This window comes from Sander vitreus, chromosome 22 (genome assembly GCF_031162955.1).
Source record: "Sander vitreus isolate 19-12246 chromosome 22, sanVit1, whole genome shotgun sequence".
Taxonomy (NCBI): domain Eukaryota; kingdom Metazoa; phylum Chordata; class Actinopteri; order Perciformes; family Percidae; genus Sander; species Sander vitreus.
This window is the reverse complement of record NC_135876.1, coordinates 5,583,473-5,607,671: the sequence shown is the minus strand read 5'-3', so window position 1 is coordinate 5,607,671 and position 24,199 is coordinate 5,583,473. Positions and strand designations below refer to the sequence as shown.

The 24,199-nt window shown below is 39.7% G+C and overlaps 1 protein-coding gene across 1 annotated transcript in view; it reads left to right on the top strand.

Annotated features, from left to right (window-relative positions):
• Positions 1 to 956: 956 nt before the first annotated feature.
• The window catches only part of hecw1a (HECT, C2 and WW domain containing E3 ubiquitin protein ligase 1a), an 85,784-nt gene continuing 62,541 nt past the window's right edge, over positions 957 to 24,199 (top strand). The window contains exons 1-5 of the mRNA XM_078281051.1: positions 957 to 983; positions 6,299 to 6,620; positions 13,085 to 13,192; positions 20,574 to 20,668; positions 23,085 to 23,160. Of these exons, the coding sequence (XP_078137177.1) occupies positions 957 to 983; positions 6,299 to 6,620; positions 13,085 to 13,192; positions 20,574 to 20,668; positions 23,085 to 23,160 (628 nt within the window). The remainder of the gene's footprint in view (positions 984 to 6,298; positions 6,621 to 13,084; positions 13,193 to 20,573; positions 20,669 to 23,084; positions 23,161 to 24,199) is intronic.

Below are 24,199 nucleotides of genomic sequence, written 5' to 3'. Positions count from 1 at the left end.
GTGTAAATATTTTGTGAAAGCAGCGATAGTCAACACTACAATATCGTTGCGGTATCGATATATTTAGTCGATAGTAGTAGTAGTAGTAGTATTTAGTCAAAAATATCGTGATATTTGATTTTCTCCATATCGCCCAGCCCTAGTTGTACGTCAGTAGCCCATATTAAATTACGTCCCCCTTACATTTAGCGCTGATGTTTTCCTTTCAGTCCGTGTTTGTGTTGGCCTACTATGTTCTTTTCCCTTGCCCCCCCGTAGCCTACCTGGGTGAAGCCTCCGTGGGTTTTACGAAATGCGATATATGAATCTAAGTCATTATTACGTTGGTTGCTTCAACAAACTCTTAATGCTTTGGCTCGTGACACAGTGACTGTGCTAATGTTACCCGGTTAAGCTCACGAGACATCCAAAGTAGGAGAATAGGGGGCTTCGAGCCGGGTGCAGACGGCGGCTACAGAGCTCCGTCGTATCAGCGGCAGTTGGTAGTTACGTTACCCGAGAATATATTTTCTTCCTTTGCAGGCTTGCCTCTCCATTGCAGCAATGCGAACCATGTGACCATTCAGAGATGCACATGAAAACTGAGAAGTGAAAATATTAGATGTTGTTTTTGTTGCTGTTGAATATGTACTCTGATAGCTCTGATTGCTGTATATCTCTGTTCTCCATGTTTCTGTGTGGAGGTCACAGTGTCTTTACATCTCTGTTTTCTTTGGTTTGTCCATCTGTGCTTCTGCTCCTTCTCAATTATTCATATTTTTATCTTACAAAGATGAAGTATGAAAGTCTGATGATGATGATGTGTTTTCCTGCACACAAATGCCACACTTCACTCCAACCTGCTACATTTACAGCCTCTGCTTTTTTTTTTTTAATACTTTCTGTGGTTTGTAACACGCCACCCTTCTCCTCCAACTTCCCTCAGGTTTTGGTCTGCTTTGGGTTGACTGGTCATAATGCTGATGCAGCTCTGTAGTATCAAGGTCAGTGCCCCCCCACCCGCCACCACGATCACCCACCACCTTCTCCTTTTTTCCTGCTTACCCAGTCAATGTGTAGCATTATGGGATTTTAAAGGCTGGTGCCAATACCAATATTTATTTGTGTACAGTGTACTGGAATACATTTTGTTCTGACATTCCGTATCATTAAATGTCATCTTGTTCATGATGAAATATAAACTTACTGCATTGTCATCATATTAGCAATATTTGCCAAATCTATGAAAAAAAAACAATATATTGGTACAACCAACGGTTAAATCAATAATGGTGGCTTTCTTTTTCATCAATATTTTTATTGAGTTTTAATATAAAACATGTTTGACTAAGGAAAACATGAATGTAAAGGACAGAGACATTAAGAATAATACATAAATAAAAAAATAAATGAATACAAGTAACAATAACTACAAGCTTCTCATTCCATCCTATTAGATTTGACACAGCTTCTCAATCAGCCACTGGTACGTCATTTCCACCATGTTCAAGAAAGAATAAGAAAGGATTCCAGATTTCCTCAAAGTTACCTTTTCCATAGACATATTTATTGCCATTTCTTTCAACCAGTTACCTATACTTGGTGCCTTTATGTTCTTCCATTTCAAAGCAATAAGACGCTTTGCTTGTAATAGACACATGTCTGTGAATGCATATTCCTTCCTCTTCAGTGGCATGTTTAGAGGATATTAATGTAATATAAATAACGTTGCAGAAATTGGTATATTGATATTCAGGATTTTATCTATCATGCATTTCACATCCTTCCAAAATGTCATTATATGTTCACATTCCCAAATGCAATGGTACGATGGTGGCTTTTCACTAATATTCATATCAAATTCTGTCGCAAGCAGGCACATGAAAATTGTACCGTACAGATAGCCTTTCTTCATCACCAACTGCACGCGCAATGCGCCTCAGTATGTAGAAGTATCCGTCAGAGCTGGATGGGTCGTGCCCTGAAGCTCCGTTTCAACTAGAGCATTCTCTGATCTGCTGGAAAACTCCTTCCCATTTGGACCTGCTGGTGATGATGCTGTATCTTACGGTGATCACAGCATCCACGCTGAACACACACTGAACTCTTAGTGTGTCACGCTGCACCTTTAAACATGTTTACAGGTCGGGCTGCACGATATTGGAAAAAACATTGCAATATTTTTTTTCCTGCGATATATATCGCGATATTAAAATAAAATAAAATATAGCAGTTGACTCGAACGGCTCTATTTGGAAATAATTAGTCATTCTAGCAGCACAGTGCAGCTGAGAAGAGCAGAGCGCAACTCGGCAGTCCGCCAACTTGTTGCTCTCTCTACCAATATAAGCTGCTTTGTTTTAGGCTACAAAAACTTGCAACCCAGGCTAAAATTCAACCGTGTTGTTTTGTCGGGATGAAGCTATAAGAAGAAGGAAACTCTGATAGCTGCTAGGCTAATGTATGCAGTGTAAAGTGCAATAGTAAACACTGCAGCGGTAATGTGTCCACCTCAGCTGAGAATGGAGAAATGTAATTTCCTTTCCTACCGTGTATTATATTAAACGTTATCTGTTGATATCACAAGTACTTAAGCCTACAAATAATTCATAATAATGGGACACACAAAGGAAATCCCCCATATATTTAATAGACTGTCAAAGCTTGTGCAAAGCTGAATTGACGAGCAACTTAAGTTTTTTTTTCACCATCATCTCTTAAATATAGGATAGAAGACAATTCTAATAACTAACCTATGATTATTGTGTACATTATATTTCATGTCACAAGACATATGTACTCCTATAACTTTCCCTAGCGTTTAGCTTAGTACACGTCATTGAAACCATAGATGACACTGGCTTAGCCGCGTTATCCTCCCCAGCTCCACCCTCTTTTTAATGATTAACAACATTTATTTTTAACTAAACACACAAAAGATACAATTTGCAGCATGAACATATGCCACCCTAGCCATCTCACAAGCCCACTCTTGAATTAACGGCACCCCTTCATTCCTCCATCCTCTTAAAGGAATGTCTGGCTATCATTAAACTAGTTTGGACCCAACTTCTTATGTGCTTATCTATACCCATCTCCTAGAACAAATAATATTGGGCTGAATGGAACCTGGGTCCCTGCAATCCAACATACATTGGTTGTCATTTATCCCAGTTAAAAAATTCTGGACCTTATCACAAGACCATAGGACATGAATTAATTGGCGTCCTCTGTCTTACATTTTCACCAATTTGATGTGACTTTCAAACCAAGTCTAAACAATTTGGAGGGAGTCCAATAGAAGCGATGCATAATTCTGGTGCCGTCGGTGCTGAAGAACTGCATCCAAAAATCTCCACTAACAGATGGCGAAGTTGCAAGCATTTTAAAAATCGAGACCTAGGGATTCCAAATTGCTGTACCACATTCTCAAAAGATTTGAATATGCCACCTAGATACAGATCGCCCAGTGTGACAGTTCCCTTTTCCAACCAATCCCTCTAAAAAAAGGGAATACATACATTTTGATTTTGCAATACTTAATTAAGTATTTAGATATGGATCCAGTTCAAACAGCCGGGCCACTTTGGTCCAACGACGGGCCCGGGTTCGACTCTGACCTGCGGCCCTTTGCTGCATGTCATTCCCCCTCTCTCTCCCCTTTCACGTCTTCAGCTGTCCTGTAAAAATAAAGGATGAAAATGCCCCAAAAAATAATCTTAAAAAAAGAAAAGAAAATAAATTAATAATAATTAATTAATAAAAGCATTAGTTTTCTACTGGGGTATAATTGTGTAGATGTTTGCAATTATACCTACAAATATAATATAATACTGAGCTTACTATTTTACACCATAAATACTTTTGTCCAAACTTTTGTATTTCCCCAACGTCCCTCCTGGGTAACAGACATTCAAATGCATACATTACCCACAATGCCTTTTCCTTGTCATGTAACAGGATATTACATCATAAAGAAGATTCTGGAGGACCCCAAAACATGTGGAGAGTTTAGTAATTCTCTCTTAAAAAAGTTGACATTGTGCTTTTTCGGTCACTGGTGCACTATGTCCAAACATCATGTGTCTTTCTGGATAACGCTAATAAAACATATTTCATGTTTTGATATTTAAAAAATGCCTATTTCATGTGAAATATGGCATTAATGTTTTAAAGGCTAAGAGATATATTAGCTTAGTATGCTATAGTTTACTAGAGTTTTGGGAAAATCATGTTTTTGTTCATGTTTTTAACAGTTTGTCCTTCCAGGATAACGAAGATCTTCTGTTACCCAGGACCTGTCCTCTGTTATCCAGATTGAACATGTTAATGAAAATAGTTTTTTTTTTAATTATTTGTCACTTTTCAAGCAATGTGTTGATATTGTTAGATTATGTTAATTACATAATATGTATGTCTTTAATCTTTTATGGCATTTTTGTTCTTTATTTTGTTTTCATTATAGCAACACAGGTTATGATCATTGTCCAGATAATGAATAAGCTAATATTATAGATATAATCTAATATTTAATTGTTAATTGATCATATAATAAGGTGTGTGTGTGTGTGTGTGTGTGTGTGTGTATATGTGTCTGTGTGTGCGTGTGTGCATGAGTGTCTGCCTGCTTTTTGAGTTTTCATGGTCACATCTGTCCTTCCAGATGACGCTGTCTTATAAAGAATGGCACAACAAAGAATTGACAAAGTGGTTTTCACTGACAAATTTAGTTTTGTGGGCCTTTCTGAGATGTTTTCGTAGTTTCTCGTATTTCTTATGTGACCCTGCAAGTGTTGCTTGCTTTTTATTGTATGTATGACTGTCGAAAAAAGAGAGCCTTTAGCGAAATACTTGTAGTATGTCATTCCTGGCTAACGGGATGTCATCCTGAGTAACAATGACACAGTCAAGTAATTTAACTCAGATTTTCATGGCATATTACACAATCCACAATGTTTTCCTGAGTTGAGTATACAGTAAAAACCTGATTGCCTTTACTGTAAAGCATTTTAAAGGGGTGATAGAATGCAAAACCGATTTTACCTTGTCATAGTTGAATAACGACAGTTTGGTGGGTAAATAGGACATACATAGAAGCTCAAAATCTCATTGATACCCCTATCCTCTGCAAATCTCACATTTTGAAACTGCTGCTGAAAACGGGCGAATCTTAACAAAGCTGGAAGCTGACATAAGCATCCCAAATCCTAGTCTTTGTCACGCCCCAACATTTGCATAGGCTACACCACTGACCTGAGGTCAGCTCAGTCTTCTGAATCTAGCTAGGTCATGCAGATCTCCAGAGGTCCGCTATTTAATTACTAAATTCACTTCAGAGACTTTTTTTATGCGAGAAATCAACTATGTAGAGGTCAAATATGGGCCGTTTTACGAAAATTGATGGCTAATTGCAAATTTTGTCCGACTGTGTGTCGCAGTTCAGCAGGAGCTCAGCAGGCTACGTGACAGCTGCCTCGCTGCCTCGCCGCCCGGCGTGTCCTACTTCATAGACTCCGGCTTGCTGTGAGCTACCTGGATCTCCGTCAAAAAGGGGCGCTCCATACCCGCGCAGAGTCACCGTTTCTGGGTTACTGGACTACAAAATGCCGAGGCCCTGATGGAGCTCCAGGGCCTGCAGCTAGCCGCGGTTCATAGGATTGAAGGGACAGTAGCAGCTAACGAAATCCCTAATGTTCATAAAAATGCATTAAATTGAAATCGGACACCATTGTTAGCTTTATAAGACCTTGGGGTAGATGTTATGTAAGTGGCGTGACGAAATTCAAACTGTAAATATACGAAAGTTATGCCGAAAGTGTAGCAACGATCTTTTCCCATAGGATTAAATGGGACACGGAGCCCCGGTTGTCCAGTAACCGAGAAACGGTGACTTTCACTGGGTATGGAGGTTGCCGCTTTCTCGTCAGACTGTGTGGAGCTCCTAAAGTCCGACACGTCTTACTAAATTTGCAATTAGCCATCAATTTTCGGAAAACGGCCCATATTTGAGCTTTATATTGTTGATTTCTCGCTTAAAAAAGTCTCAGAAGTGAATTTAATAACGAAATAGCAGACAAACTATTTTTTTATTGCATTTCTAAATGAAATTCCTGTTGTTGAGATGTATATAGAACACTCTAATAAAATAGAAAGTGCTTGAATTAGCATTTTTTGACACTTTCAATCATTTTCAAATTTGAAATCCTTACTGAACTCCTACTTAATTAAGGGTTTTCTATTTTGATTTTCTTTGTAATCTGAACAAAGTCTTTTTCCTTGTTAGTTGGCTAAAAGCTTCTTGCTGGGTATTTTCTTTCAGAACTTGTACCAGAACCGGTTCCTGGGCCTGGCTGCGATGGCTTCCCCGACCTGCAGCACCCAGACCCGCCAGCGCTGCAAGAATGCGGTTCGTCAAAGCTGCGGCCCAGAGACCTTTGCTGTCAATGGTCTGAACCAGGAGGACTTCATGCTGGGGCTGTCGCGTTCCACCAGTGACACTGACTTGGTCTCCCCAGACGCACGCTCCACTCTGACCATCAGCTCCTCCCACTACACCATAGGCGAGTCTGACAACCTGGTGATCACATGGGACATCAAGGAGGAAGTGGATGCTAGGGACTGGATAGGCATGTATCTTGTTGGTAAGTGAGTTATGACATGATGTCATTAAATGTTATAGTTTCATTGATACAAGATGAATAATAATTAACTACACTCTCACTACTGGTTTAATTAATTGACATTAATTAATATTTAATTTATGGTAGAGTGCTTGGCTATCAGCAATTGTTTGATATTTTGAGCAACTAATACATTTGGGGCACCACTCTATAAAGAGAATGCTTATAACCTTTTTTTCTTGCTAAAGTGATAAAGCCTGACAGAGGCTGTGGTGCTTCCAAAACACACAAAATTCACATACCCAGGTTTCTTTATAAATGAAGAAATTATTCATCTATTGAATACATAGTACTCAAATCAACATAATAAGCAATGCATGAATGCAGAACAGAACAAACTAATTTTGAGGAAGATTTAACACTAAAACCCTATATTCACCCTAACCCTTCCTGGACAACCCAGTGAGCATCGCCCGTTTAAGAGTAAAACAGTGTTTGCCCAACTAGGAAGCAGGGATTGATGGAGGGATGATAAGACAACCCGGAGTGGACGATTGACGGCGGCAGCAGTTCTTTTGCCGCGGTGATTGAGCTTGTCCTCCGACTACCACCTCGTGGCGACCCCACATGGTCGTTTCGTTCTCTCTCCGCAGCCACAGATGAAGAGTTGGATCACCGCCAGGTGGTGCTGGTTCGTTGGGTTACGACTTCCGAACACAGAGATGAAGGGGAGGATTTTCATAGAGCTGGGAGTTTGTCCCACAAGCTTCTTCAGCACGTTATTTAAAAACGTAGATGATCAGTCCAAGTTTTGCGCAGCTTGAGCGGACAGAGAGGAAATGTCCGATAGAAGAGAGCGTGTGGTAAACTGGCGGTGTGCAGGTCACTTAGCACCGTGCCACACGCAGAAAGGACGTCAGGGGTGAAGGAGAACACAAGAAAAAACTAAGTACGAAGAAGGGCAGAAGAACAGAAGAGAAGACAGATAAGCTTGGGCGTTCAGCTTTCAAAGGTCATCTTCCATTCAAAGGAGGGATGTGTTTAGGGGGGCATTCTCCTCCCAATACCATTTTCTGACGCTAAAACTTTAACTTTCTCTTCTTAACGTTAAGCATTCTTAATTCAATTCAATTGTATTTATAGTATCAAATCATAACAAGGGTTATCTGGAGACACTTTACAGATAGAGTAGGTCTAGACCACACTCTATAATTTACAAAGACCCAACAATTTCAGTAATTCCCACAAGAGCAAGCATTTAGTGCGACAGTGGCGAGGAAAAACTCCTTTTAGGCAGAAACGTAGTAAGTCTTACTAAGTCTTAGACTTACTAAGCTAAATCTCCTATTATTGAAATATAGAGACTTTAAGCTGCACATAGAATACAAACATTACTAACATGGTTATTCATCATAACCTCATGATAAAAGATACGGTAACCTCAAACCCTTAAGCAAAGCAAGTCACATGGCCAAGAGGAAGTTTCATAATAATCATCACGACATTCTCATGTCTATATGGATAGATATTTGATTAAACATATGGATTAGTATCTGTGAAACATGTTTTTTTAAGCAGGACATTACAGATTGGAGCAGGGGTCTGGTCTCTACCCCTTCCTCCTTTGTAGGATCTTTTGTAGAATTTGCATTTGGCCGATGTCGATACCGATGCCGATGTTTGTTTTCTTTTGTGCCAGGTAAACAAATAAATCTCATTATAAAAAACGATTGAACCATCTTCATCACACTAACTGTGAATGAGCAGAAATTCCCCACAATTAGCGAGTGTACCTGAAGGTTCCACGAAATCCTGTCAGAGCCCACATGCTTAACCTTCGTTGTTTCTTTACATACTCAAAATGTTGCCACACCGGTGACTTCGGGAAAGCAGGAGGATTTTCAGTTTTTTTCTCAGTCATCTCAGACTCCGGCAGTGGCCATGGTGTCTGGAATAGTCAAGCTATTAAGCTTAAGCTGCATGCTACCAGCTGGAAAGCTACGCTGTCTGCAGCTGTCTTTTTTGCAATCAAATCAATTTTTTTTCAAATACAAATAAACAGGCAAAATATTAATTAATATGCTAAATATTTGTGATGACAATATACAGAAAAGTACACTATACATACTTGGGGAAGCAAAGTGTCACAAATACAAACGTGTACCAAAAAAAAGGACAAGAAATGAAAAATTAGAGTGAGGACAACTAGGTAGATTGGTATCAAGCCCTCAGCCAATACAAACAACAAAAAATATGCATCTCTAGCATGTATATGGGACCTATGTGAGATTTCTTATGTATTACTCGGAGCTGGTCAGGTTGGTAATGGAACTCCTCCGTTGCTGTGAGGAATTTCCCACCTCTACAACCTAATTTTCTCTGTGCAATGCTGTGACACTTAGCGAAGCAATCTACATGAATAATAAATGTAATTGAAATAAATAAACAAAATTGAAGCTGTTCTCTCGCAAATTAACAAAGAGTCACTATAAACAAAAAATATAATATGGCTTCTTCATACTGGACTGTTACTTTTTATCCTTTTCAATATTTTAACAATAATTATGTACTTGACTTTTCCCACGTTACAAAATATCAAGCAGATCACAAATAAATATCTCAGTACACAACAGACTACAGCAACATACAACATACTGCAACGTACCTGCATTTACAAAGGAAGATATCAGTGTGTGAATGCTCATCTCATAAGACAACGGCAAGCATGCTCTGTCAAAAGACGGCACATGTAGGTGCTAGTTAGCATACGGAAAATATTTTCTAAAGTGCTAGAGTGCTAGAGTGCTAAAACATGAATAAAACGTCTGGTAACTAAATACAACCATTGCCAAATTAACTTCAGGCAATTATTATATCTGACCAAACAAACTGGGTCAACTTTGAAGTGCTTTTCAAGTAGTTAACGCTATATTGTCCACAAGCATTCACAGACATGTTACCTTGTTGGAAATCCTCCGTTGCTGTGAGGAATTTCCCATAATCCTGCTCTACTACTACTACTACTACTACTACTACTACTACTACTACTACACATTGTAACAGTAGATGGGGTAGTTGTGCCAATTTAGTAGAATTTAACCTAAACCCATTCAACTATGTTACATATACAACCACAAGCACTTATACACAGGTATAGATATACATAAATAAACACAGACACAGAAAGAGAGAGCTTCTGAGAGTTTACTTAAAGTGGCTATGTGTAACTTTCAGTTTTGTGTTGATTCTAGCGCCCGCTTTGGACAAAAGTGGTAGTGTTTTTACCACACCTGCTGTGGTAAAGGTCTTTTCTTTACTGTGCTGTATTGCCCACTGTATTACCGAGTTAGCGTTACAGGGAGGTCATATAGTTGCGATACTGTTTTGCTCATTCATTTACAATAAGAGAATACGTTACAGATGCATCGTTGCATTTCAAGTGTTGCAGACGGTGACTTAGTCTACTTTGGATGTATCGTGAGCTAAACTGGGTATCACCCTCACTGTGTCACGAGCCAAAGCTTTAAGACGTACCAACCTAATAATAACTTAGATGAATATAGCTCATTTCATGAAACACACGGATGCTTTACACGAGTACAGGGCGACAAGGGAAAAGAACATAGCAGGCCAACACAAACACGGACTGAAAAGCAATCGAAAACGGGCGCTTAATGGAAGGACGTCATTTAATACAGGCTACGGACGTACAACCACATTGCGCATTGTAAAGTTATAATGTGAATACAATAGAGATCTTACATACCTGAGGGCCAATTCGGGGTGGGTTTTGAATCATTTACAATCCCGTAATTGTCTCCATCTGTTGAAAGCCCGACCGAAGTTGGCTCGCCCGTCGCCTGTCCTTTCCTTTTTAGCTTTTAGTCATTTAATTTCCTTTTTTTCTGTGATGGTCCTGCCCCAGTATTAGCCATAACTACAACAGATAACTTCTAAAATAATTAGAATACAATTAGGCCTAGCCTAGTATATAAGGAAATCTCCTGCTACCTTTTACCTCGCTGGATACGCTAACACAAGCTTTATCTAGTGTTACAAAGAAATCTGTGACCCTTCAGAATGTGTTACTGTAGCGCCGTCTACCTGCCGCAAATCATTCTGTGACTTTGCGGGAAAAATCTGACCCGGGCAGAGGCACTAATCAAAACTACATAAAAATAGCGTTCTTTTCACTGTTAGTCTCGTTTGCTGTTACAGGTCATTTATGATCATTATGCGAAAAATTACACCCTTTCAGAAACATTAAAAAGTTACATATAGTAACTTTAATAAGAAAAATTAATGGCGTTTTTTAGAAAATCACATTAGAAGATGTTTTTTAGAATTAGCTGCGGAGCACCAGTTATTTAAACTGGTCTCAGTGGCCCTATGAATTCGAGCAGTTATAAATTACATGCAAAAGGTGAGGACCCAGTGTCTGATAGCAACTGAGGGGGAGGCTTGCCGATCTTTTTGTTGCGAAATGAGTAAGTCATTTCATCTGTGGGAAATACCTCCTTCTTTACCCTCATGAATGCCCAAATATTAAATGTTTTCCCCCAAAGCATATCCACCTCGATCTTGCTAGTGGCTGGATTTCCATCCTTTCCTTCTCGTCAGCCTCGATACTTTCCACGAGATTGTCAACTGCATCCATTCTGGTGATCAGGGCAGAGAGTTTTGACTACATCAAAGCGATGGAGCGGCGAATTTCCTTAAGACTCTCCAGATCGGCCGCAATCCCCTCCAGTGCTGCACATATTTTACCAATGTCTGCCTGCGTCACACCACGAGCCTGTTAAGCATCTTCTCCGGGCGTTGTAGCAGTGCCATCCTGGCCCGTCACAGCCACAGTTCCGCCGGGGTGCATATGCTTCCTAAGATCTCCACAGGCCGCCAATTTTTTCGACATCTTTGGCTTCCACAATGTTTTTCCTTCAGGCTAAGCACAAATATCTCTGGCTAGAAAAGTATAAATACATCAGTACAACACAGAGCCTTCTGTCCAAGCATCTACCCGGCTACTCGGTCATGTGACTCCTCCAGCCTCCGAAATTATTCAAATTTCACGCACACAGCTCTTTTGCCTTTTGTCAAGAGTGAGTCATTTATAAATTTTTTAACATAATTTATTCATAACTAACATAGGCTATAGGCCACTTGAAAGTTTGAACAAAGAAATAAAAGTCCTCCAGAGGCCAGCCTCCGTTTCACCTCCTCACAATCTATTTTCACGCTAATTGAAACGCATCACCTAACCCCTCATTTACTGTGCAACTCGGAGCGCAAGCCAGAGCCCGGCCCGAGCCCGGGTAAAATGATAGAAATTAAGGCAAAGATCTTCAGCTCTAATCTGCGTTTGTTTTCGCCGTTGGTCACTTTCTTTTTTGGATTTTAGTCCTTCTGCTGAACGTGTAGGTCTTTTCTCAGCAGTACAAGTATTGTGGGCACTTCTTTGGGTTGTCAGCAGTGTCCTTTCTCAGTGGTGACATAAAACGCATCACTTGAGCTGTTGCGCGGCAAAGTCGCCGGACTACACCATTTTGTAAACAGCCGTATTGAGAAATACTGTGTAGAGAGAGTTTTGTGGAGCTGATTGGCTTAATTAGCTTTGTATCAATGCATTTGGCAATAGCTTGAATGTAATCAACGTTTAATAATATAAAATATTCGCACACTATAGCTTTAATATATCGAATCCTTGGCAATGGATTGAGATGCGTATCGTATCCTCAGATCGGAGATGCACATCAGAAGACTCTACCATGACAGACAGGTTGGGATGTAGCTACGCCCTAAAGCATCCCCTGCTTCATTATCAATTTAACATAAATGTGACCATAATTTACATAATGAACATGATGCTGTATTGAAGAAGACTTAAAGCTAACGATTGAGACCAGTGACTTATTATGAAAATATTTGGGGTAATATGTAAATCAAGTGAGAGGTCATTTTCTATTTCCCACATATACATGTGACAGCATCCACTTCTCAAAATAAGGGGTTAACACAGAGTATCTACAAAAGACGTAAATGGTAGTAAGATTAATTTGATTATATTCACAGAAAGAATGAAACATTTTACTTGTGTCCCTTATGAATTAATAAAAAATCCCACTAAATTTAGCGGGAAATTACTTTATTTTATTATTGATTTTGGGTTCCATGAAAAAAAAACTGATAAAATAAAACTCCTCCACAGAGGAATCAGCCATTGTGTTTCTGCTGTACGTAGTCATAATGTAAATACCTCAACATGTCCCAATACCGTAAATATTGTGATATGACACATTACCACCAGTATTATGCTATCCTATGGCACAGTCATAATTGGTTGGGAATCAAGGACATCTCCACATGGAGAATTAATTGCATTTTATGTTACTGTAAAGTGTAATGGGAAATGGAATATAAAAAAATGACTTCTTCAAAAATATTTGAGGTTCGGAGTAGCAGGTCTCAACAAGATGATCTCTTTCCAGATGAGGCTTTGTCTGAGAACTTTCTGGACTACAAGAACCGGGGCATCAACGGGTCTCACAAGGGACAGATTGTTTGGAAAATTGACTCTAGCTCCAACTTCAGTGACAGTAAGTAACAAAAACTCTTACTTGTTTTTTGAGCAAGGAAATTAGTTTCTCATTAAAAACAGCTTAATAAATACCCTGTATTAAATACCACTTCATCCAAGTTGTAGTTTTGTTTTTGTTTTTTATATTAATTTATTATTATTTCTGTTTTCGGAATTCAGTTTTTTACAGTTTTTCAGCCACGTTCTAACATTCAACATGCAGCCTGTAACACCAGTGTATGCTTATTCATATTATTTGTTTTGCAATTTTTTCAATTTTAAAAGGTAATAAACTGTCTATGTTTTTTAAGAGACCAAAAAACTAAATTATTGCTGGTTTAATTTGAATTCAAACATAAATGTCACATAGCTATCACATACAGTGGGGCAAAAAAGTATTTAGTCAGCCACCAATTGTGCAAGTTCTCCCACTTAAAAAGATGAGAGAGGCCTGTAATTTTCATCAGAGGTACACTTCAACTATGAGAGACAAAATGAGAAAAAAAAATCCAGAAAATCACATTGTAGGATATTTAATGAATTTATTTGCAAATTATGGTGGAAAATTAGTAGTAGGTCTTCTCAATACTTTGTTATATACCCTTTGTTGGCAATGACAGAGGTCAAACATTTTCTGTAAGTCTTCACAAGGTTTTCACACACTGTTGCTGGTATTTTGGCCCATTCCTCCATGCAGATCTACTTTAGAGCAGTGATGTTTTGGGGCTGTCGCTGGGCAACACGGACTTTCAACTCCCTCCAAAGATTTTCTATGGGGTTGAGATCTGGAGACTGGCTAGGCCACTCCAGGACTTTGAAATGCTTCTTACGAAGCCACTCCTTCGTTGCCCGGGCGGTGTGTTTGGGATCATTGTCATGCTGAAAGACCCAGCCACGTTTCATCTTCAATGCCCTTGCTGATGGAAGGAGGTTTTCACTCAAAATCTCACGATACATGGCCCCATTCATTCTTTCCTTTACACGTCGTCCTGGTCCCTTTGCAGAAAAACAGCCCCAAAGCATGATGTTTCCACCCCCATGCTTCACAGTAGGTATGGTGTTCTTTGGATGCAACTCAGCATTCCTTCCCTCCAAACACGATGAGTTGAGTTTTTACCAAAAAGTTCTATTTTGGTTTCATCTGACCATATGACATTCTCCCAATCCTCTTCTGGATCATCCAAATGCTCTCTAGCAAACTCTTGACGGGCCTGGACATGTACTGGCTTAAGCAGGGGGACACGTCTGGCACTGCAGGATTTGAGTCCCTGGCGGCGTAGTGTGTTACTGATGGTAGCCTTTGTTACTTTGGTCCCAGCTCTCTGCAGGTCATTCACTAGGTCCCCCCGTGTGGTTCTGGGATTTTTGCTCACCATTCTTGTGATAATTTTGACCCCACTGGGTGAGATCTTGCGTGGAGCCCCGGATCGAGGGAGATTATTAGTGGTCTTGCATGTCTTTCATTTTCTTATAATTGCTCCCACAGTTGATTTCTTCACACCAAACAAGTATTCCCAGCCTGGTGCAGGTCTACAATTTTAATGAGTGGAGGACAGAGGAGCCTCTTAAAGAAGAAGTTACAGGTCTGTGAGAGCCAGAAATCTTGCTTGTTTGTAGGTGACCAAATACTTATGTTCTCGAGGAATTTGCAAATAAATTCATTAAAAATCCTACAATGTGATTTTCTGGATTTTTTTTCTCATTTTGTCTCTCATAGTTGAAGTGTACCTATGATGAAAATTACAGGCCTCTCTCATCTTTTTAAGTGGGAGAACTTCCACAATTGGTGGCTGACTAAATACTTTTTTGCCCCACTATATCCTGGGGTTGGTCCCCTTTGTATTTGCACCACAATTTACACAAAGTGGTCTTGGTCCGGACAGCTCTCTCAGCAGCCTAAAGAAACTGAACGTAAGGGCAAAAAAGCCTTTGTTTGGACGTCACGAACAGGTTAGGTGTGAAAGTTGTCGACAGAATGTGGTCAAATATAACTATTACTATTACTAGGGATGCACCAAATCTAGATTTTTGGGGTTCGGACTAATACCGAATCCACTGGTTAAGATTCTGCCAAATCCGAAACCGAATACCGAATCCTACTGCCATCCTCAGTCCATTAACACAGTAAACACATTAATGAAGTAAACAATGTCCACAGCAGTGTATTTTTCATTCAGTGTAGGGCTAGCAAAGCTGGTAATGGTCTGGTTAACACAAGTTTTTAGCTGTGACTGTCCTTCCTTTGCCGTACCTGAATTTGCTGCATTTTGGCTGCTTCCTTCATGCACAACTTGTGTTTGGTAGATTATTTCTCTGTGGTAACAATGCTTTTTGGCAATACATCTTATACCGCTGGAAAGCCTGTTTAGTTCCCTTTCAAATGGTGCCCCATTTGTAAGGAACATGCATTTGTGGGATGAGCAGCAGCGCTGAGTATGTGGGTTACGCCCATGAAAAATTTGCATCTTCTCTGCCATTGCCCTTCACCGTCAGGCCCGTTTGCGCTGGTGTTGGCAACACGTGCAAAGGAACCTGAACATGTGAAGGAACGTTATGTTCAGTGATGAGTCCAGATTCTGCCTACGGCAGTTGGATCATAGGGTCAAAGTGTGGAGAAGACGCGGAGAACGCTATGGTGATTGCTGCACCGATAGAGTAATACCTTTTGGTGGAGGCAGTGTGATGGTGTGGGGCGGCATCTCCCTCACTGGAAAAACAAGGCTTGTCATCATTAGAGGCAATCTCAATGCAGATATATAGAGATGAGATTCTGCAACCAGTGGCAATCCCATAGCTCCACAGTCTGGCACCGAACTCAATCCTCCAAGATGACAACGCTCGCCCCCACAGGGCGAGGTTTATCAGATACTACCTCCAGAATGTGGGAGTGGAGAGGATGGAATGGCCTGCCAGCAGTCCTGACCTCAACCCCATTGAACACTTGTGGGATCAGCTTGGGCGTGCTGTTGGTGCCAGAGTGACCAACACAACCACGTTGGCTGACTTGCGACAAATGCTGGTTGAAGAATGGGATGCCATCCCACAGCAGTGTGTGACCAGGCTGGTGACCAGCATGAGGAGGAGGTGCCAGGCTGTTGTGGTTGTGTATGGTTCTTCCACACGCTACTGAGGCTCCTGTTCGTGAAATTAATAAATTGTTAAATTGTCAATATCTCACCAAACAACAAACGAGTAAATGGCAGAATAAGCTGTTTGGCATTGGCAGAGAAGATTTGGCAAATTTTTCATGGGCGCAACCCACATTCTCAGCTCTGCTGCTCATCCCACAAATGCATGTTCCTTACAAATGGGGCACCATTTGAAAGGGAACTAAACCGTCTTTCCAACGGTATAAGATTTATTGCCAAAAAGCATTGTTACCACAGAGAAATAATCTACCAAACACAAATTTCCTTACTTTTTGTGCTAAGTTTATTTTCCAGGTAACTACTGAGCCATTGGTGTGCTACTTCTGTAATCCCATATTTTTACAGTTTGGTCATTAATAGCTTATCGTCAATTGTGTCAAATGCTTTTTTAAGGTCTATGAAAACTCCTTCCATATATTCCTTATTATCCATAGCTGTATATATTTATTATATTAGCTCCATCTCTGCCATTGTTGTGGACCGGTTTGATCTGAAGCCATATTGATGTTCATTGAGTAAATTGTGTTTTTCTATGAAGTGATCAGATCTGTGGATAAAAAGTTTTTCGAATATTTTTGAGAACTGTGGAAGGAGAGAAATTGGTCTGGTTTCAGAAAAAGTGCTTATCTCCATTTTTGTAGATGGGAATGACCTTTGCTATTTTCGTTTGATTTGGAAATATGTTTGTAATAATTGATTAAAGATATGGGTCAGGGGTTTCGCTATACTATCTTTAATATTTTGAACTAAAGTCATGTCAATATAATTACAGTCAGTGGATTTCTTATTATTGAACTTGTTTACCACATTAACTCCATCCAATTCTCTTAAGAAAAGGTATTTTAATTTATTTTAATAATATTTTCATTTACATTCTCTGTTATTATTGGGTCAACAATTTATTTTGCTAAATTATAGCCAACATTCCTAAAGTAATCATTGAATTTGTTAGCAGTCTCCTTTGTTTCTGTTATTATTGATTGGACATTTTTATTAAAGTGGTCTGGATATTCGGATTTCCCAGTACCTTTTTTGATTATGTTGTTAAGCACCTTCCATGTACCCCGCATATCATTTCTGTGCTGTTCTAATTGTTTATTGAAATAATCATTTTTATTCATTCTCATAATGCTGGTCAATTTATTTTTATATTCCTTATATTTATTTTGCCGCTTCCTTTGTTCTAAATTTTAGAAACTTGCTTGTACAATACATTTATCTTTTTTTACAAGCATTTTCTAGTCCCCTAGTAATCCAGGGTTTGTCTTCATATTTATTTATCATTAGTGCTTATAAGACAATGTTTGTCATATAGGGTAGTAAATGTAGACATTAATTCATCATAGGCTTTGTTTGAATCATTATTTAGAGAAACCTCTGTATCTGTTCTGCCTTAAAGAGCCTATATGGTGTCAGGTGTTTTATTTTTAATCAACTTAACAGTTGTAGAGTTTCTTTGTGTATTTTTCTTTGAAAAAAATGTCAAAGTTGCAAACATGGTAAGATGGTCACTTATGTCATTGATAAGCACTCCACTTAGTATTTTATTTCCAATTTCATTAGTAAAGATGTTATCTATCAGTTAGCTAGCTAGCTATTCTAGTTGGCTTTAATATTAGAACATTTTGTCGATAAAATCTCTACTGGGTTTCAGCTCCTTTAAATTGAACGTTGAACGAATCTACGTTGTGAAGTCTTCACATACGAAGATCATCTTTTTGTCATGTCTCTTCCCATACACATCAACGATCTTTTCATTAAGGGTATCATGACAAGATCCTGGTGTTCTATAGATGAAGCTTATTAATATATTCTTTGTTTTCTACATTTATACATGGGTGAATTAAGGGTTTATTTTAACCAAACCAGAGTAGAGCAAGGGTATGGTTAAGCAACACCTTTATTTATGCAAATAAGCACATATTTAATAACATAATCTCTCATTTGCATAATAAACATAAAAGTTCAGAAAAGCTGTAATACAAAAAAATCTCTTAATGTAAATAATCAACTGGGAAGTTTCATGGTGATATCTGTTAGTGACATTTTTTTCCCTATTCACCTGTAGTGTCTCCCTTTAACATGCGCTGCAATGGGAAATTGTGGCATGATCGATTTCAGTATTTTTCAATACTTTCCACCACTTGGATCTCTTAGGACTTTTTGTATGTTAAAGAAGAGACTTTTATGAGTAATAAACATTTGTAAAAAATGTTGTTGCTATTTGTTGGAGATTCACTCCTTTTTTCTCACAAAATGCTTGTACTAATTGCGGGAAGATCTTAGTCACACTAGTCTAAGGAACTCTACAATAGAGTTCCTTAGACTTGACAGCAATCATGTGGAGGATCTATACAGGCCAATAACAGCAAATGAAATAGAAGGGGCAATTAAAACCTTGCAAAATCACCCAGTGTGGATGGATTTACCGTAGAATTTTATAAGAAGATTGCATCACTCCTTTCTCCAGCTCTGAAGGATATGTACAATGAAGCCCTGTTGAATGGCCCCTCCCTCCAACGCTGACAAATGCCACAATCATTCTCCTATTTAAAAAGGATAAAGATCTTTTATCATGCGGGAGCTATAGGCCCATTTCATTACTTAATGTAGACTACAAAAGTCTGTCAAAAATTCTGGCTCTCCACCACCAACATGTGCTACCGCATATCATCTCGTTGGACCAGACCATTTTCATGCTGGGGAGGCAGTCCTTCCACAACACCAGGAGGCGTTCAAATATACTGAAAATGCCCTGCTCCAACAATCCAAAAGTGGTGGTGGTGTTGGATGCAGAGAAGGCCTTTGACAGGGTCTAGGTCCCGATTTTATCTCTTGGGTTAAGTTATTGTACTTGTCCCCCGTAGCATTAGTTTTAACAAACAACACTATCTTGCCCTCTTTTCATCTTCACTGCGGCATAAGACAGGGGTGCCCATTGTCCCCCTTATTTTTTGCACTGGACATTGAGCCGCTGGCCATTCTGAGGAGAAATTTAAGTAATTAAGGTATTATGCGACTGGGAACTGTACACAAATTGTCGCTTTATACAGACAACTTACTTTTATATGTATAGAACCCTTCGACATCTCTTCCAGTAGTTTTAAACATTCTAAAACAATTTGGCTTGCTGTTGAGGTACAAACTTAATTTTAGAAAGAGTGAAATGTTTGCATTGAAGACACCAGCTGCTGAGCTACCTTGCTAAGGTACCTGGGTAGTATCTGGGAGTTTTTATTAAAAAGTCTTTGGCAGATATATTCAACAGAAATTTGGTCCCTTTGCTTAAAAAAGTGGAGGAGGATTTTAACAGATAGACTAACCTACCACTGCAGGCAGGGTAAGTTTGGTCAAATTGGTAATCTTACTTATTTATTTCAACATATTGCCGTCAATCTTGCAGGTTCATAAATGACAGATGGTCTTGCCCTTACTAATTTTGTTCAATATTACTGGGTGGCAAATTTTCAAAAGTTCTCTATCGTATCCAGACTATCTCTCAACAGAGCTACATATTCCATATGTACAGGGGACTGACCTACTGGGGCAGTTAACGGGGATACCACTTTAAGACACACCACTACGTGGCCCATACTTGGGCATAAAAGGCCCAGGTGTTCATGGGTTCACTGATTCATTGATTTCCACTGTGTGAACAGGAGACGTGTGAGCACCGGAAAGCTATGAGTCTGAGAAGGTAAGATTGTTACATAGTACATAGTACATAGTAGCTTCTACTTAAGGGGTCCTATCTTGCACCCTGCGCAGCACAGCGCAAAAGCCCGACGCAAGTGTCTTTGCTAGTTAGACCGACGCACTTGTCAATTTCCCGTCCAGCGCCCGCAACTACGATTAGTGTGTCTGACAGGGTGGGGGGCGTGGCATCACGATGGTGGCTCTCCATTATGATGTCAGCCAGCCATCATGATGGACGATAACCCTAATTCAATGTATAGGTAATCAATGCAATTCAAATTAACTAGATTGCGTGGGACATCACTCAGGAAGTCATTGCTGGAGACTTAAATGTATACAAATTAAAAATGTAAAACCACAGAACCTGTATTTAAATGTATCTTGTTGGGACATAAAATCATCAACATTAATCATCAGATTTCTTTTGTTTGAAGTTCAGGTAGAAATTACAATGTGGAGTAGGATTCAGTGTTGGTGAAAGGAAACTAATTCTTGTTTAATTTTTTCTCCATCATTGCTACCTCCCTTTCCCACTCATTTGTGTGTCCTCCTCAGCTGAGACCAAAGTCTGCTTCAGGTACTACCACGGTGTCACCGGAGCACTGAGGGCAACGACACCCAGCATAACCATAAAGAAAGGTTCTGCAACTGTGAGTCTCACCACATTCATTTATTTTGACTTATGCAGCTTTCTAAAATGTGGGGCTTCATTGGTCACTCAGTATCTTGTGTCTGTTGAATGGCAGCCCAGTCTTTTTTATTTTTGTCTCATTTCAGTCAGTCATGCCAATCAACCTTAGTGGTAAGAAAGTTATTTCTTGCCATGCTTTGATCTACTACTGAAGTAGTTATGCTGCAGCTACACCTCTGATGCCTCCAATGCTACATTAGAAGTCACTAAGTATATTTTAGTCTGAGATACGTCAAAGAATTGACCATCCATTGCAAATAGTTAGATTACACATATAAAGGCTCTGCTCTTTGAAGAAGCTTTCAAAGAATTTGAGCAGCAAGGATGATTCTGCTGAGAGCTAATCCCCTTAAAGGCCCCCTCCAGTGTATTTTGACAATTTTATATTTCTCGGAGTCATTTCCTCGACAATATTGACTAACCACACTGTTCGCCAAATAGTTTTGACAAATAACTTAATTTTGTGCTCAAAGTAAAAAAAAAAAAAGTTGTTGCTAAAATGGGAATATGACGTATGACCAGAGTAGAATCTGCAAGTCATACGTCATCCTCCAAGCTTGCGTAGTTAGCTAAACTGTAGTTAGATAGCTTAACTTATTGCATTAGCTAAATGGGGGTCTTCATTTTATTCTTTAGTTTCCTCCACCTTAGTTTAGTGTGTTTTTATTTTTTTATTTTCATAATGGCATTTGTGTGTGCGGTGAACGGATTCAATCAGCGCAGTGATGACACAAAAGCCCACCTGCAGAAACTCACTGTCTCTCTCTCTCTGTTCTTTACTGTCTAGCAGTTCACAACAGGCTGAACTGTTGTCAGTAGGTGGCGCTATGACTGTGACTCAATATGGGCATGGATGTCTGAGACATCAGTCCAGGCCTAAGACATCAGGCCTGGACTGTTATCCAGCATGTGAAATGTGGGACAGATTGGACTAAGTCAAGTTACAACTGCTTCCTGTGTCATGGTGAAAGATGCTAATTTTTGCCTCACCACGGCAGCACCGTTCCATGAAAGTATCGTGAAAATCTTAAAATGCTGCTGACCCAAATTGACAAGGATCTATTTCATACCTGTAAGGTGCCTAAAATGATGTGTTGTCACATGACCTATGACATCACCATTTGAGCTATGACTATTCCTTCGGAATACAATGTAAGTTCAAACTGCTGGGTATGCATCAAACGAGGCAAAAACGGAGATCCAACAAAAGTGTGTGTGTGTGTGTGTGTGTGTGTGTGTGTGTGTGTGTGTGTGTGTCCTTCTAAAGCCTATATCAGTCAGACCCTGTTATCAAGACGGTGTTCAGCTAGGTGATTGGGTTTCAGTGTTTGTCTTCCCATTCTGCTGCTCTGGGCCTCTGGAAATGCTGATGGGCCAGGAACTTGATCTGTACTTGCTTCCTGATGACAAACGAATAAAAATAACCGCCATCTGAAGAGAGAGGAAGGAAAACAGTAGAGAAAGGAGAAGAGAGTCCACACCAGCTAAGTCAGTCAGGTTTTTTGAGGCGACGGGTGGACAGCACCGGTTCGAACTGCTAGAGGCAGACACAACAAAGAGTGAACGAGGAGAAGAACAACATAGAGGAGATGGACAGATGGAAAAGAAGTGAAGGGATATTTGTCTGCTTTGCCCGTTCAGTCTAGACAGAGAAGACACAGCGTTTGATTTGTATGGGTGTGATGGACGGCATGTGTCTCCAGCTGGGACTGCTATCTCCCAGTCATCCTGAGAGAAGGAGTGGGAGGAAGACAAAGCTCAGCTGGATAGCCTGGGTAACCATCAACATTTTTGCCACTAGGAGCTAGGAAGAATGTTTTGCTTTTAAGGACATCGCTCCAACAAAAAAGTCATTGCACATTGTCTTGTAATGGAGTGTGTTCCCAATGAATACATTTACATGTATTCTTCACTCCTCACTGAAGACATTCTATAGAGTCTGGGATCCGTACTTGGAGTTTATTGGACCTACTTTGTAATCTTCCATACCACCAAGGGTTTCCTAATCCAGTATAGCCTATCTTTGTACCTTCTCTGTAAATAATAGCAAATTTGTAACCTTTTTGTTGTCATGTTTTCTTTGATGTCATTTAATGAACTATGTATTTAGTGGTTTGAGAGGGCTGGGGATGATAGTAATGCCTGCTATTGGTCATGTCTTGTCTGAGCTATTCTGTTTGTTTCTTGTTTTATATGATAAATATAAAAAAAAATCATAAATGTATTGATGTATTTGTTTAATTTTTTTATTTTTTATTTACTGCGTTTTTTGGCTGCAGTGACCCAATTTCCTTTCCATTTCATTTTGACTGGGTTTTTGTGTTATTTTTATTTGAGGACAGTTCTTCACTTTTCATGTCTGTATGTATCCTCAGGTATTAAAGCCAGTGGTTAGTCCTGAAGTCAACCATGGACTGGGCAACAGGAGACTCATTAACTTTTCCTTGTCAGGTAGGATACCAACATCTGTCTTTTTCCTTCCATCTATTCTTGTATTGCTTTACTTCACCACTTTAAGGTCCTATGACATGCTGCTTTTTGGATGCTTTTAAATAGGCCTTATGGTCCCCTAATACTGTATCTGAAGTCTCTTTTATATAGGCCTTAGTGGTCCCCTAATACTGTATCTGAAGTCTCTTTTATACAGGCCTTAGTGGTCCCCTAATACTGTATCTGAAGTCTCTTTTATACAGGCCTTAGTGGTCCCCTAATACTGTATCTGAAGTCTCTTTTATACAGGCCTTAGTGGTCCCCTAATACTGTATCTGAAGTCTCTTTTATATAGGCCTTAGTGGTCCCCTAATACTGTATCTGAAGTCTCTTTTATATAGGCCTTAGTGGTCCCCTAATACTGTATCTGAAGTCTCTTTTATATAGGCCTTAGTGGTCCCCTAATACTGTATCTGAAGTCAAAATTCAGCCTTGGTGCAGAATTACAGCCACTAGAGCCAGTCCCACAATGAGCTTTCTTTAGGATGTGCCATTTCTGTGTCTGTAGCTTTAAATGCTATTGAGGAAGAGGGGGGGGTGTGGCCTTGACCAACTGTCATGCTTTGCTTGTTTGTCTCTCTCTTTCTCATGGGCGGGCCAAATTCTCTGGGCGGGCAAAGCAGAGAAAGGGGAGGTAACCTTCCTCCTTATGACGTCATAAGGTGCAAGATTCCAGATCGGCCCATCTGAGCTTTCATTTTCTCAAAGACAGAGCAGGATACCCAGGGCTCGGTTTACACCTATCGCCATTTCTAGCCACTGGGGGACCATAGGCAGGCTGGGGGAACTCATATTAATGTTAAAAAAACCTCATAAAGTGATAAGTTCATGCCATGGGTCCTTTAAAGCCTTGCAATCAATGCATCCAAACACTCTGTCCTCATCTGATCCTTCCATTGACCTGCAGCTCTCTCTAGTAATGATGGTCTTTTTTAGTGACGTCTCTCTAAAAGAAGTGATATGTTTAAATCATTGCCAGTCACTTTAACTTGTTTACTTA